This window comes from Barbus barbus, assembly GCF_936440315.1.
Source record: "Barbus barbus genome assembly, chromosome: 40".
Lineage (NCBI taxonomy): Eukaryota > Metazoa > Chordata > Actinopteri > Cypriniformes > Cyprinidae > Barbus > Barbus barbus.
In genome coordinates this window covers 4,591,498-4,606,292 of record NC_136718.1, presented here as the reverse complement: position 1 = coordinate 4,606,292, position 14,795 = coordinate 4,591,498, and the positions used below count along the sequence as shown (strand labels likewise).

The following is a 14,795-nucleotide window of genomic DNA, read 5'->3' as shown; positions in this document are numbered from 1 at the left end:
GACCTTGTTTTATGAGGACCATGTTGTGTTTGATATACCGAATTAAAGGGCTAAAACCTCTGATTCTCGTCTACCATACTCATAAATGGATCATTATCAACAGATATATAATCACCTTTCAGCTGAGTTGATATTGACAGAAGTCTTCTGTCCTTTTCCCCCGGTCTCCGTCCTGGCTCAGTCAAGCTCGGGCCTCTTGGGACTCGTAATAAGGATTTTGTTCAGGTTCTGATAACTAGTTATTATTTATTAATCATTCAGAGACTTGTTTAAAAGGGTTAACGAATCACCAATACAATGGTTTTGTTTTATTAAAAACAATAACTCATAAGCAAATAATAAAAATAACAGCGAGTAAAATCTTCACCACGAATGTTGGCCTCGTACATTATTGTTTCAGCATCTTATAGCCTTGCATATCATTTGCATTAATCGCCTCGCCACGGGCAAACGGTTCGAGATATCAAAAACAATTTCGCAATTTAGCGTCCCCAATGTCTTGAGATCATGTTCACCGAGTTTGGTGGCAATCGTATGGAAATCCTCAGAGGAGTATATCAAATTCCAGAGCATGCACTTTTTAAACAGCCCTGAATAGCCTTACTGGCTTGGGCCCTAAAAATAATAATCCTTAGGGGAACAATAGGGCCCTGCGCCTTACTGGCTTGGGCCCTAACAAGATAAACCCAGCCTGCGTCCCAGTGTGCATACCATCCACCCTATCTGCCCTAAATAGTATCGGAAATTACTAATATCACACAGAATTTAGGATGGATAGTGTGCATTGGAGGCTCAGTGATAGGTAATCACCAAAAAAAAAAAAAAAACATGGTTATAGATGTCAACCACAAATTAATAATGGTTTTGAAACCATAGTTTAACCATGGTAGTTGTAGTAAAACTGTGATGCAAATGGTAGGCTAGTCAATACGCCAAAAAACCATGGTTACTACAATTTTACTATAATAAACCCATGGTGTGGGACACTTGCACTGACATGCATTTCATTAGAACGGCACCAGACTAAAGTTCCAGCATCATATCCTTGTTCAAAGCAGACTCGTGATTTATCACTGAATATCGCTTTCATGAAATCATCCACACTCCATGACTTCTTCTCCCGCCTTTTGCCAAACTTGTTTTCTCCCTTTTCAAATCTCATATCGCATTGGAAAGGCATTTTCAATAAAAATGAAGGAAATTCAAAAAGTTGAAAATAAAAGTATCGGGTATGGTTAGGGTAGGTGTAGGGAGGGCTTTATTGTCCCAATAAGGTGGCATCCATTTAATAATTTGAATTAAAACTATAATTTACACTCAATATGTTATTATTGCATACTGTTTTATGATGTATTACGATACTGAGGTGCAGATAATTGTCACTATTTGCAATACGTAGTATATAAATAGCAGAAAATCTTGCTATTTTAACAGTGTAAATAGAATCCATTGCTATTTGCACTTAGTGTAAATAGTGTCTATCGCTAAGAATACATGCTATTTACACTTAGTGCAAATAGCCGCTGCCTTTCCATTTTCAAGACAAATTGCTTGACCCTTTGATGTCTTCCTTGGTCTGCCTGTGTGTTTTCATTTTATAGCCTTTCCATTTTGTTTATACTTGCACCTAATCTTAGAAACGGCTGACTGGGAACATCCAACTTTTTTTTGCCACATACCATGTTGGATTTCCTTCTTGAAGGAGTTTTATAATCCTTTCCATCATTTCAACTGACAGCTCTCTTGTTTGGACCATGTTTCCTTTAAATTAGCCAAGTCCAACAGCTAGGTGTGTAAGCACTCTCTTTTAACTGCTGACTAATTAGCATTTTAGATATGTGCAGCTGGTATTTGTCTCAGAAATGCAAATTACAAGCTGATTCCATAATTTTTTCCTCAACATTGAATGATTCCATTTTTTTTCTCTATCTGATATGCAAAATAAATGTCCATTAATTAAAAGTTTAATTTCATTTGTTTGAAGTATGTTTCACATAAACAGTGTTGAATTATTAAACAAAAAAATGTGTTGATTTTTGTTATATATGTGATTTATTTAATATTTGGGTGAATATCATCTAAGTGTGGTGATTCCATATTTTTTTTCCAGGGGTTGTATAAATGGCCAAAAAAAAAGGTGCTGCATATACAAATAAGCAAACACTTAAGATTTTAGGACTGAATCATTATTGCAGTAATTTGTATGTTTCTGCAATGTTGTATGTTTTGTAACAATTCTATGAACCCTAACTGATGCAGTGTAGCTTTTAATTTTTCAAATAAGTATGTTGGAAGATGTATATGTGCATATATTCCATAATGACAATGACAAGATTCATCAGGCTCAGATTGTGAGACTGGCCACACCACAGAGTCCGGAGCTTAACCCCACTGAAAGTCTTTGGGACGTGCTGAAGTCGACTTTTGCCTGTCCAAATAAATGTTGCAATAAATGGAACACCTTTAGCTTTGATACGATTGTGCTTTTTCTTAGTGGCATTGTTTCGACAGTGTAATGCAACATCAAAACATTTATATTTTCATCAGAACTTGCATTTATTTTTGCCAAAGATCTTGTATCGACAATGGGAAAGTCAAGCCACTCTGTTTTGTGTGTATGTTTGTATGTGTGTATAAGCATGTTTGTGAGTGTTTTTTTCTCCTTCACACTCCTGATGTTTTGGAGTTTCAACCTTTGTGTGCTTTTTTTCTAAGGCTTATTATTGTTGTTATTATGCCCTAAAACTGGCCAGGTAGACCAAACTGTAAGGCCTCAACTAGAGACTTGAAGCTTGGCCAGATGATACAGCTCAAAAGTGCTTTCCCCCATTTTTCAATGATCACCATTGGCATTTAACGCAATTAAGATTGATAAAGTCAACAGATTTTACTAATAGAGCAACCAATCTCTGTGTAAAAAAAATAACAATGTTGCTACAATCTTTCCAAAGTTATTTTTACCCTCCTGTAATTTGGCTCTAAATCTCAGGGAAAAATTGCCATTGTGACCCTCCTCTACAAAATAGTGGATTACTCTAAATTCTAAAAATGTGTGTGACGTAATGTTTTGGCTTACATCACTATGCATGGTTTTTATCTTTCTTCAGAAAACAATATTGACAAAATCACAAATTTGAGGCGAAGACTGGTTGACACGGAAGGACCCAAAGGTTAATTTGCTTGTTAAAAAATGATATAAACAAACAACTTTGTGATGCAAAACTAAAGGCAAAATCGGTTTTGTTTTAATTGAATGTTTATTTGTTGCCTGCATTACATCTTTGACCAGTTACAACTAGGCAGTTATAAAAAAATAAAAACAAACAAAAAAATGGCAAAAACTTAAATTAAGATCACGAAAATAGGTGAATGGCAACATTCATGAAAATGTACATCTTTACAAACAGAATGTTTAGAAGGAGGGAAAGTGTAAAAGTAACAATGCCAATGGATAACAGTCCCCGCCAGTGAAACAGAAAACAAAATGTACAACTAAATAAAAATGAAAGAAAAACTATATAAACATACTTCATTCAAAGCTTTCATCGGATTATTTACAATGGTACTTAATAGATCTTGACTTTAGGATATTTCTTCTAACATTTGTAACATTTTGATAAGGTAGCATCTTTGAACAATGCGCATCAAAACAGAGACACTGCAATATTCAAAGCACATTTGAAACTTTGTCATACCCGATGAACCACCATTCAAAACATCATAATTACAGTTTCTTCAAATCGAAGAATGTCGATTGGGGGGGTGGGGGTAAATCACATTTTCCCTGAAGTAAATAAATAAGAAATGTGCTGTGAAAATCACTAATAAAAATAGCTAAATCTTTGGGATGACAACCAGCCAACCAGTGTGTAGTTTGAAGGCAGAGACAGGGTGGGGACAGCCAACGCTGAATATTTTAGACACTTAACAATGAAATGAAATTTACATCCAATTACAGTACATTTGTGACACCTCAAACTCCTTAATCTCCATCATGGTCCCTGAACACAATCAGATTAACCTAAATTAACACACTATAAATTATATCTTTTTTGCCAATTACATTTACAAGTGGTGTTCCTGAAATCTTGCTATAGCAAAAATTTAATCTAAAAGCAGTATAGTAAATGTATGCCATAATTACTGACAATATGCTTATGTCTGAGGCATGGTTGATTGTAGGATTTTAGCAAAACCAGATCACATTTTTAAATATACTTATTACTTTTCAGACTGATAAATCTATATCTATACCTAATGTACAGCATAGTAAAATATATCGATTCTATGTATTCCTGGACTTGAAAAAATGTGGCATGCAAATATTACAAATTACACACTGAATGGTCACTGGCTGATGTTAGCATAGTTTCCTGTAGATGCAGCCACCTACACGACCAAATTTACTAACTTCTACACAATTAAAAAACAAATATTTAATTATTGGCTTAAGGAACTGTTGTTTACACTGAAATTACGGCAGATAATTTAATTAACATCACCATTCATGTGCATCTTATGTGGCTTATCTTAAAGCGTGTATGGTAACATTTATATACATGTACTAGAATATTATAACCAGTAGTTTGAGAATATTGTAACAGTTTTAGAGAGAAACAAGTTTAACTTGTGCCTGCCACTCAAGCCCATGTAGCCAATGTGTTTCTTTAATTTTCTTTCATTTCTTAAAACATGATCTGACATGTACGTGACTTTTCATGTGATATAATTATTGGCTCTTCATATTAAGAAAAAGAGAGATAAGATGAATCATTTGAAAGATGTTGTATACAGTGTTCTGCTTAGATATATAACTACTGTGTTTAACTGAATTCAAGTGTAGAGATGAGCAGAGTAATGCTGAATCCATAATTTACACATCGTATGTTGTTGAGTGCATTAAGCTCTGTAAAATACAATGAATTAGAGTTAAAATGTAGTATGTCTTGTGCTTTGTGTCTTTAAGTTGTGTAACATGTTCCATGTGGAAGCTGAAGTTTGTTGTGTCTCATTTCGTCCTGTGTGCTAAGCATGTGACATGTTGTCCATCTTTCCTGCTTCCTATGCAAAACTGCTTGAGCTGAGACACTGGAACTTTTCCCTCAGTGACTGGACAATCGTGGGCTGATTCACACCTTGCTGGCTGCAATCCGGGTCATTCCACATGTATCCCTGCAGAGCCATCTCAGGGTCAGTGGAAACCTGCTGTCCTTTTACGAGGGTTTGCATGCTGCCTTGAGGTGCGTTGCAGTAATTTACTGCAGCTCCAGGCAGATTGTGCAGCTGAGCAGTTACCTGCTTCTGCTCTTCACCCTCATCTTCAGAACGGATCTCTACATAGTCATCATCATCATCTCCAGTGTCTTTAAAGTTGGCCAGATAATTCTCAGTGGCACTTTGCGCATTCAGTGGCACCTGTTTGTTGAGCACCAGTATTTGCTGTGAGTCCCTCAGTGTGATATCACATGGTGCTGAGAGGTCTGAAGTCCCTTGGATGGGGCAATCTGGAAGGCTGTGCTGCCGTGGCATGTGTGTCCTTGATTCGTTTCCGTTCACCTCCCACACCTGATTACTTGGACCCCTGCCATTCTCTTTTCCAGTCTGGTCTATCAGTGAAGATGAGGACTGGCAGCGATTATAGGGTGACACCTTGGCATTGCGTGGTCCAATTGAAGTGTAAATGTGATCAGAGTCATCTTTAATTGGTGTCACAAAAGCACTCCAACGCTGATTGGGTGGAGTACTCGGAGTAGGAGGGAGGTTCTTCAAAGCAGGAGTAGAACTTGCGGGTGCCAGTCCTCTCTGTGGGGTTGAAGTGCCTACTGTTGTTTCTGCTGGCCAAGACACAAAATCAGCAAGTTCTCCATTACTGTACGTGCAGTTCCACCAGTCTGATTCTTGGGTAGAGCTATCAGATAGGGAAGGGGAAGATGTGGTGCTGGGGAAAAGTGGATGGGGGCCTGCAATACTGATTGATGACTTCAGAAATGGAGGAGTGGTTGAAGAGCCTTTAAAAACCACCTGTTCATACAGATGAGAGTACTCTGCTATTCTTGCACCTAAGCAGAAGAGAGGAGGACAGAGGCATTCATAAACCGATATATCATATGTGTAATCTTTATGAATAAAACATTGTAGAACAGAGAAAAAATAACTTTTGCCATATAAGTATGTCATACCTATTGCACTGCCACCTTGTTTCTTCTCCTCCAGTATGGCTGCCAAGTCTTTCTGTTTGCCTAGCCTTAGCTTAGCACAACTGGGCTCATGGTCCATGCTCTTCATCTTCAGTAACTGGTTGGCTTTTTTGATCTTCTTACTGTACTGTCTCGCCATGAGGAACACTCTGTTCTTGCCCCTCTCCCCAAGCTCAAGAAACTGGTCCCCAGCTTCCACTCTCAGCAGCAGATTAGAGGAGCCCGAGTCCAAGCTACTAAACATGGTCTGAAACTCTGAGTCCTTTGGTGAAGGGATATCCTCATCGTCCATCCTGAAGCTTCCGCTGCTTAATCTTGCAAGTTTTTTGCGGATGCTCTTCACTGTACCAGGTTGAGGCTCAGGGATAGGAGGGAGTGGAAGGGAAGGTGCTGCAGGAGAAGACACTTCGTCTTTCTCATCCAACCTAGTTTCTACAATTTCGGGAATGTTGAGGATAGGGATCTGGAGAGCTGGAGGGGGGTTAGAGGCTGGTGGGTTGGGTGACCCAGATGCAGCACAAACAGGGACTGTTTTTAAGGGTAATTTACATGGAGAATCATTTGATTTTTGTGCAGAATTGGCTTTCTTACTTGGAGATTCTTGTGCTTTGCATTGGGAATCACTAGCTCTTTGTTGCAGCCTGTTCCCTTTACTTGGGGAGTTATGTGTTTTTCGTGGAGAGTCTTGTGCTTTGCGTGGGGTATCATGCACTTTTTTGGGAGAGTCCTGGGTTTTGCATGCACTGTTCGTTCCACTTACAGGGAATGCAGCTGGAAGTCTATCTGGCTTCTTTTCATTGTTCCGGATGTAATTTTCCAAATCCGTCCAGATCTCTTCCACTTGCTCTAATGTATGATCAGGTGCTTCAGTGTCTGAAATTGCAGCAGAGGGAATATGAGGCTGTTCAACTTCTGTCTTATTTCTAGGACAGAGTTTTTCCTCAGATGCAAACCCTCCTAAAATCTGGCAAGCCATGAGGTCTGCTTCAGATGTCTGCAAACTCTCTGGTTTTCCCTGATCCATCACAGCTGCAAGAACTGGGGGCTCTTGGAAGACAATGGTATCATAGACATTCTCCTCATCCTCAACAATTTGCAGTTCACATGTCTCAAGCGGCTCCCCGCCTTGACCAGAAGACCTATTGCTCCCACATGAACTCTCAATTTCAGTTGGAGTTATTATAACTTGTGGTGCTATTCTAGATTTAACCTCTGAAACCTCAGAGTCTCCATGGTTCACTTGATCCTTGCGGATAAGCCCCATGGCCTGAAGCTCCTCGTAACTAATGTTGTCATAAACATTCTCGATATCATCAATTGTTAACTGCTCGGCAGAAGATGACCCTGAGATTTCATTGCTTGATGACTCAGTCTGGTTGGTGGTCTCTTCTTCTTGTAGGGCTCGCTTGGTAGGGCTTTGTCGTTCACTTTGGTTTTCTCCAACACTGTTGGCCCTGCGAAGTACTCTGCTCCTGCTTGTGGGGAGGTCTAGCCGTGATGTTTTAGTTGGTTCAACATGCCAGCTACAGGGTCTTTCTGGATGGTCAGCAGCCTCATGGTCACTCTCGGCATCATGACTGCTCATATCATTCTCCGTTGGCAGGAACATCTGATAGATGTCTTCATCATCATCAATTTGAAAACTCTTTTGACGAGTTGGAAACATAGCCCTCCGGACTCGATGGTCTGTCCATATGTTGCGGAAGGAAGGTTCCTCTCCTGTTCCCAGCATGCGAGAGTAGCGTTCATCTCGGTCTCCTTCTGGAGGTGCGGTAACCCGTAGGATAGGGGGCGTGATAACCTTATTTTGCAGGGACTCTTTAACAGTCTGAAAGAAAAAAATTAATAATCACTTTTACCATACCTAAGATTAGTGTTGCAGGAACCAAAAAATTATTATTGATGTCACACTATGTCCTTACCTGGAGGTCTGCATGAGTAAGGTTGTGGTTTCTCCACTGGTCAATGCTGTCCACTGACACTTGCTGGTTCAGTCTTTTCTGGCTGCCCTTCCCTGGTACTCTCAGCTTGCCCCCAGAACTCTGATCATGCAGAAGTTTACTCTTAGTATATCATTCATAATCAATGAAAATTAAATGTAAACCAGAGCCTTACATTTGAAAATGAGAGAGGTGCATTTTCTCACAAAAATTGCAAGCATAAAACTAAGGTTTTGCAAGGGCATTGCTATACAGATTTTCCAGGTGGTTTTTAGATACATCTTTGGTATTATGTTCCCTTGTTCTTTTTTTGGTCTTCAATATGTTAGCACCTCAGATCTTAAACCCTTAAAGTATCTATCAATAGGATTAAAATAAAACATCAAATGTAAATTCAGACTCACCAAACCGGCATCGTCCTCATCATCAGCATCATGTGGATGTGGCTCGTCGTCAACATCACTGTGGTCACCAGGGTCCAGAGATTCCTGTGATTCGCTGACAAGGCTACGGGATCGGCCAATAGTACCCAAATGGGCAACAGGTGACAGCAGAGTGACTCCCAAATTAGAACGCTGTGAGGAGCAAATGCAATTTTAATTTACTTTTTAAAAATGTTTAATCAGATTTGAATAATGGATTAATGCTTGCATGCTATGGGTGGTGTTCTTTACCTTTGGAATATCTGGACTGGATACTACAGCAACAATAAGGAAGAGAAAAAGAAAAAATTGCCACGATGTTTAAAATATTAATATTATTTTAGCATTTTTTTGTTTTCTCAATTATCATTTTTCATATGAATGCTACTTACTTAGGCCTATATGTTTGGAGTTTTTCAGTAACTTAGATAAGGGCTCTGATAAAACAGCAAGACAGAGGGAGAGACAAAAATAATGAGTAAACATGATCAGTGAAAAATTGTTGTTTGTTTGTTGTATTTGCTATGGGGCTCACCTGTCTTCCTGCGTACTCTCCGGGGCGAAGGACCCTCTTTAGTGTTCACTCTCTTGTCATCAGAGTTGTAGTTCAAACTTGGGTGGTCTGAAAAAAGTTAAGAATAGTGTCTGTAAAATACTCTTCGTAAACACACAGAAAGTGATAAATATAGTGCTGTGTAGCTTTCAGTTTGAAGTTAAGATAATGCTTACTTGCAGTATCCATCTCCAGAATGACCTGCTTAGCCTGCAGAGACAGAAATAAAACCTTCCTTAAACACTTCCTTTTAGTATTTATTTGTGTTTACTATGCATAATAGTATTTCATGAACTAACTTTAATTTGTAATTTTTTTTTATAAAAAGTATAATATATATATATATATATATATTATTTTGCAGTAAGTTATTATTATTTTATAAAATTAGACATGGTTCATTTTATGAATTAAACTATTAAAACAAAATGGGGTTAGTTATTGTATTACAGTAATGTGAAAAAAAAATTGTCAATGCAAAAAAAAAAAAATGCAAAATATTTTTTCCTTTTTTAAACTGAGGCAAAATATGATAGACAAATTTACACATGATTTACCTTACTAAAGGTAAAGTAAATGCACATAAAATAAATACTTAAAGACCTTGAAATTAATCAAACCATTTAAATGATCCTAGAAATTAGCAAACAAAAAAAAATCATATTTTTTTATGTGATAATTCTTATTTGAACTAAATGGCCTCTGGGTGGCACTATGTCTTCACTTCTGTAAGTACAGAAATTTCTGCTCCACCTTTGAAGTTCTTTTATTCTCTCTGAGTGAACTATTTTATCTTGACACAGTTGAGTGTGAATAGCCAGATTCGGCCACAGCTACCTAATTACAGAGTACATTGTACAGAAGCAGAGCTAGGATGTGCACGTTCTAACCTTGGCCGGTATTTTGGCAGGATGGTTTTCAAGGATCAGCCGTTTTAGATGCAGGACCCACATTTTCTTGTCCTGTTGAGACTTCGCCTAAAAGTGGATTAGAAACATATCAGCACAATCTGCAAATTTAAGATCATTTACCGACACACCTTTGAAACTACTGTGACCGAGTCATCCCACTATCAAAGAACATCGACACCAGTCGTCAAAATCAAAACAAACACTTTGATCAACTGGGTGAACGTCAGCAGAATCAGTAACTAACACACAGATGTGGCTGACTGGAACTGCTACTCAGCAGTGACGCACTTATACACGGTTCATTTCAGAGACAGTAAAACCCAACATCCTACTGTGAGAATTCATAATTCGGGCATAATACATTTCATATTACTGTAATGCTTTGAAAAATATCAGTAGATGGATAGATTGATAGTTGGATAGATGGATGGATGTACTAACCCCTAAGCATTTATGAAGTCATGGAGTACATTTGACCGGGCATGTATTAGTTGCTGAGATAACAGTGAGCCATTCAATAATTAGGAGGCAAGGTGATTTACAAGCGTTCAGTTGGTTCAGGCCTCTGTGGCACATACTGCATCATATTTATGACTACTCGGCAGAGGTCCAACACAAAGGTCAGATTTAGCAGCACTGGCTTTAGGCGAGACGCCTACGTAACATCACTGTTGTGTGCGTATATTCATACATGCTGAAGCTTGCAGGTAAAGGGGTGTGGTTTTACTAGGGTAAAGTTCAAGGTGATTGGCTGTCTGTCAGAAGCCTGGCCTCAGGCTGGACATTCCACTGTGTGTTTAAAACAACACAGTGTTGATCTTTGGTTACATGCTGTGTGTGTGAGAAAGTCTGAAATATTACCTGCACAGTGTGTTGAAGTTTGGGGTTCTTGTAGTGAAACACGCTGAAGCTTAGAGGCTCTTTAGGAATGACTTCTACCAACATTAGATTACAGCACTGGAAAAAAATGTACAGAAACAGAATATAGATTAAAGAAATCACTGTCATTTATAGTTCCAAACATTTTATTGAACAATAACAACAATTTATGCACATTACATTAACACACTGTAAGAAATGTGTGTAAAAATAGTACGCTTAGGGCTACGACAACTTGTCACTGAGGTAGTACAACTTTGAGACTTGCTTTACCCACAAAGGTTGCATGCTATTATCTTTGAGTAGTAATAGTATACAGCCTTAAGATAGTAATATGTGCCCTTATGGTACTATTATGAAGCCTTCAGGGGTAAATAAGGTACAGAGGTCTCCCTTTGAGGGTACAGTTTTCCCCATTTTTTTTTTTTTCTGAAAGTGCACACTGATGCAAATATTTAACAAAAACATGTTCTTTTTCGAGCTGGCCAAAACTGGTAAAATAGGTTGTTTTCACAATTGGATGACCTGCTTAATCAGAATCAGAGTTCAATTCCACCTCCCCTGCAGGTCTATTTTCACACTGTACTATTAGGGTTCAAACTATGGTATATTTGCATCTTTATTGTGAGTACTATTTAAAGCTGTTAACTACAGTAGCTGCATAATGACTCATTTGTGCCTTTGGATTTTCCACCAAACTTTACCCGCCGCTTGTATTTGCCATGGCTACATTGAAAGAGATGTGAAGAATGCAAGCTGCTCCCAGAATGGCATATTCCGGAGACAAGCGTCAATGAGAAATGCATTATGACCAGCTGGTGAGGATAAGGGTGACTTGGTAGACCACTTTGGAAAAGTCTAACTACCAGCAAAAAATAAAGCTACCATGGCCGAAACACCAGCTTGACTGTTCAGAATGGGAAACTAGTAGGTATATGGACTCTCACCAGGATATGGGCTTTGTAGGTGTAAGTCTCCTCGCGTTTCTTGGTGATCAGCAGAAGTTTGTCGAACAGGAAGAGTGTTCTTTCATTTTTTGCTCTCTGGATACGGAATGTTCCCTCAAGAACCAGCTCACCGTAGCCAATCAGATCAGGCCCCTTCCAGTTAGTCAGCAAACTCTGAATCTCCTGAAAGAGAGAAGGTGAGAGCAGAAGAGGAGGAGCGTCAATCTTCACGTATATCAAGTAACTTAGCCGAAGGGCAAGTTGGGAATGACGTTTATGTCTGATCGGTCTCAAACATAATGTTCTGTGATCTGTTACCACACACTTATCCATAAAAAAAAAGCATGCACCCTGTAGCCAAAATCAAATTAAAGTAGTTGGTAGTGGATTTTACTTGGTCCAGGATGGTTATTTCCTTTCAAGGACCATTTCTCAATGTTTGATCGACTGAACTACTAGCTGGTGGCCTTGTGTGGTGCTGACATAGTAGACCAGGGTTGTCCAGTCATGCTCCAGGAAGGCCCTTTTTTTCCCAGAGTTTAGTTCCAGCTTGCTCCAACATATTTACCTGTAAGTTTAGTAATCCTGAAGACCCTGATTAGCTTGTTTAGGTGTTTAACTCTACAGGAACATTGTCCTTCAGGAGGAGAATTGGACACCCCTGTTGTAGACCATCTACGGCACCTTGTGCCAGCAAAAAAAAAAAAAAAAACGCTACTATTTTCTAAACAACTGTATGACTCCCCTTTTTCTAAGCCTAAATAGATGGTAGAAGCTATTGGCAAATCTATGATTTACTTAGGCTTACAATTCTTTGGGGAATGTAGCCCAGGTCAGTTTACCCTCATGTATTCTTGTGAAGTAACTGATATATACTAGTCTATATGGTGCATAGTGTGTATATGAGTGTGTGTGTGTGTATAGGATACACAAACCTGCAGTCTAACTGCATGCTCGTGTTTTCTCTTCATGTCATTGATGTGCCAGGCAACCCTCTGCATGGTGTCGATGGCCTCCTGGATTACATCATACATCTCTGAATCCTTCTCCAGATGAGTGGCGATCTCCTGCAAAACACCAGTACATCTGTGATCTCAGATCAGAGCCACAATCATCTGTGTGTAGGGTAGTATTTGTGTACAGGTGTACTATGTCTAGGTTCTGTGTGTGCTTAGGAAGGTCATTCTGGGTGTTTGTGTACTTACATGCAGTAGTAGATGATACTTTAGGATCCTCTGGACAGGTTTAAGCAGGTAGGAGCCGAGAGGAAGGGAGTGCTTAAGACTTTCCTGGCGCTCTCGCAGAAACTTTGCAACTGTTTTGTTCCGCATGCACTCTGTTAAGACAGCAACGGATCTGTAGATGCATACAAACACGTGTTATCAATAAAAACGCTTATTTTATATCCACTCAGACTTTGGCAGATATGCACAACATAAACATGTCAGTGACATATTATTGTTTTGGCGTCTCTCTCTACGATTCATTTGTTCAGGTTAGAACCAAAATTATATACAACGGCCAAAAAAGTACTTAAGTGCACTTAAACATCTCATTACATCAGATACAAAATATCAAAGCAAATGTCATCTGCATGTTCTTAAAAATAGCTTCACTTTTGTTCATTGTTGCTGAGCAGCTTTTAATCAGCTAGTGTTTTGGTGATTTAGTGGCTGTATGAAGTCAATTCATCAATTCATTTTTCCATTTTAGATCTGCATCTAAGTTGAAGTCTGTCCCTTCTTTTGAGGATTTGGAGAAAGCTGTGCATGCCTTTGTGCCATCTCATTTGGATTATTATATTGTAATGCATTATATTTGGGTGCAAGTACGGCCACTCTCTCTTTCTCTCGCCTGCAGCTTGTTCAGAATCCAGTTACTAGGCTTCTAAAGGGTATTAAGAAGAGAGAGCGTATTGAGAGAGCAATTTTCTTAGTTTTAAACAGTAAATCTATTTTTTATTTTTATATTTTTTTTGGTAGCATTTACAACCCAATAAATGCCTTTTGTAAAATAAATTGCTTGTCATCTGTGCATGCTTTGAAATAAATTTCAACAGATTTGGGGCCATATTTACTAAGAGCAAATTAGCACGAGAATGCATTCTCATAAATGCGGTGATGGGAGTGGAAAGTTCTGCGGTTGATCTACAGACAATGCACAAATTCAAGAACATAGATGCAGCTGGATCATTTTCATATTGACCAACTTAATAAGAGCTGCGCAAATTAGCGTAAATGCCAATAAGCAAAGCCAATGATAATCAGGTGTGGGTAAACTACTAACAGGTGCCTAGCACAAGCCTTAGTAAATTGCATGATTCATTTCAATACTCTCCTCCGCTCATACATTTTGTGTCTGAAAGGGAAACTACTTCAAATGCATAGACAATAAGGCTACAAAAATATTTTTTCATCGCTATGTTTTCACTACATGTCTTTAGTAAATCCTTACAGTAGTTTTTTGTATCTTTTTTATTATTATAATTATTATTTTTTTCAATACCAAAAGAGGGTTTGCACTGATACAAGCTGTTAGTAAATCTCGCCCTTTGTTTGAAACTTTATCTAATGCAATGACTTTCAAACATTTTAAGTTATAGCTTAAATGGATTGTTCGGTAACACTTTAGTTTGGGGACCAATTCTCACTATTAACTAATTGCTCATTAGCATGCCTATTATTAACATATTGGCTGTTTATTAGTATTTACTTACTTACATAGTACTTGTTTATTAGCACATATTCTGCATAACCATATTCTACATCCCTAATCCTACCCAATACCTAAACTTAACAACTACCTTACTAAATATTAATAAACAGCAAATTTGGAGTTTATTGAGGCAAAAGTCATAGTTAATGGTTTGTTAATGCAAGAATTGGACCTCAAAATAAAGTGTGACCAATAGTTCATCCAAAAATTTTAATGTACTCACTTTGGAAC

At 38.4% G+C, this 14,795-nt stretch overlaps 1 protein-coding gene across 2 annotated transcripts in view; it reads right to left on the bottom strand.

Moving 5' to 3' along the window:
• Positions 1-3,247: 3,247 nt before the first annotated feature.
• LOC306859709 (pleckstrin homology domain-containing family G member 1-like) overlaps positions 3,248-14,795 on the bottom strand; it is a 45,695-nt gene continuing 34,147 nt past the window's right edge. For both annotated transcript variants that reach the window (XM_079400912.1, XM_079400911.1), the window contains exons 6-18: positions 13,055-13,205; positions 12,785-12,916; positions 11,850-12,032; positions 10,885-10,980; positions 10,003-10,089; positions 9,289-9,322; positions 9,095-9,181; positions 8,952-8,996; positions 8,812-8,834; positions 8,542-8,712; positions 8,120-8,239; positions 6,180-8,025; positions 3,248-6,059 (exon numbers count right to left, since the gene is read on the bottom strand). In XM_079400912.1, the coding sequence (XP_079257038.1) occupies positions 5,062-6,059; positions 6,180-8,025; positions 8,120-8,239; positions 8,542-8,712; positions 8,812-8,834; positions 8,952-8,996; positions 9,095-9,181; positions 9,289-9,322; positions 10,003-10,089; positions 10,885-10,980; positions 11,850-12,032; positions 12,785-12,916; positions 13,055-13,205 (3,973 nt within the window). In that variant the 3' untranslated portion in view covers positions 3,248-5,061. The remainder of the gene's footprint in view (positions 6,060-6,179; positions 8,026-8,119; positions 8,240-8,541; positions 8,713-8,811; positions 8,835-8,951; positions 8,997-9,094; positions 9,182-9,288; positions 9,323-10,002; positions 10,090-10,884; positions 10,981-11,849; positions 12,033-12,784; positions 12,917-13,054; positions 13,206-14,795) is intronic.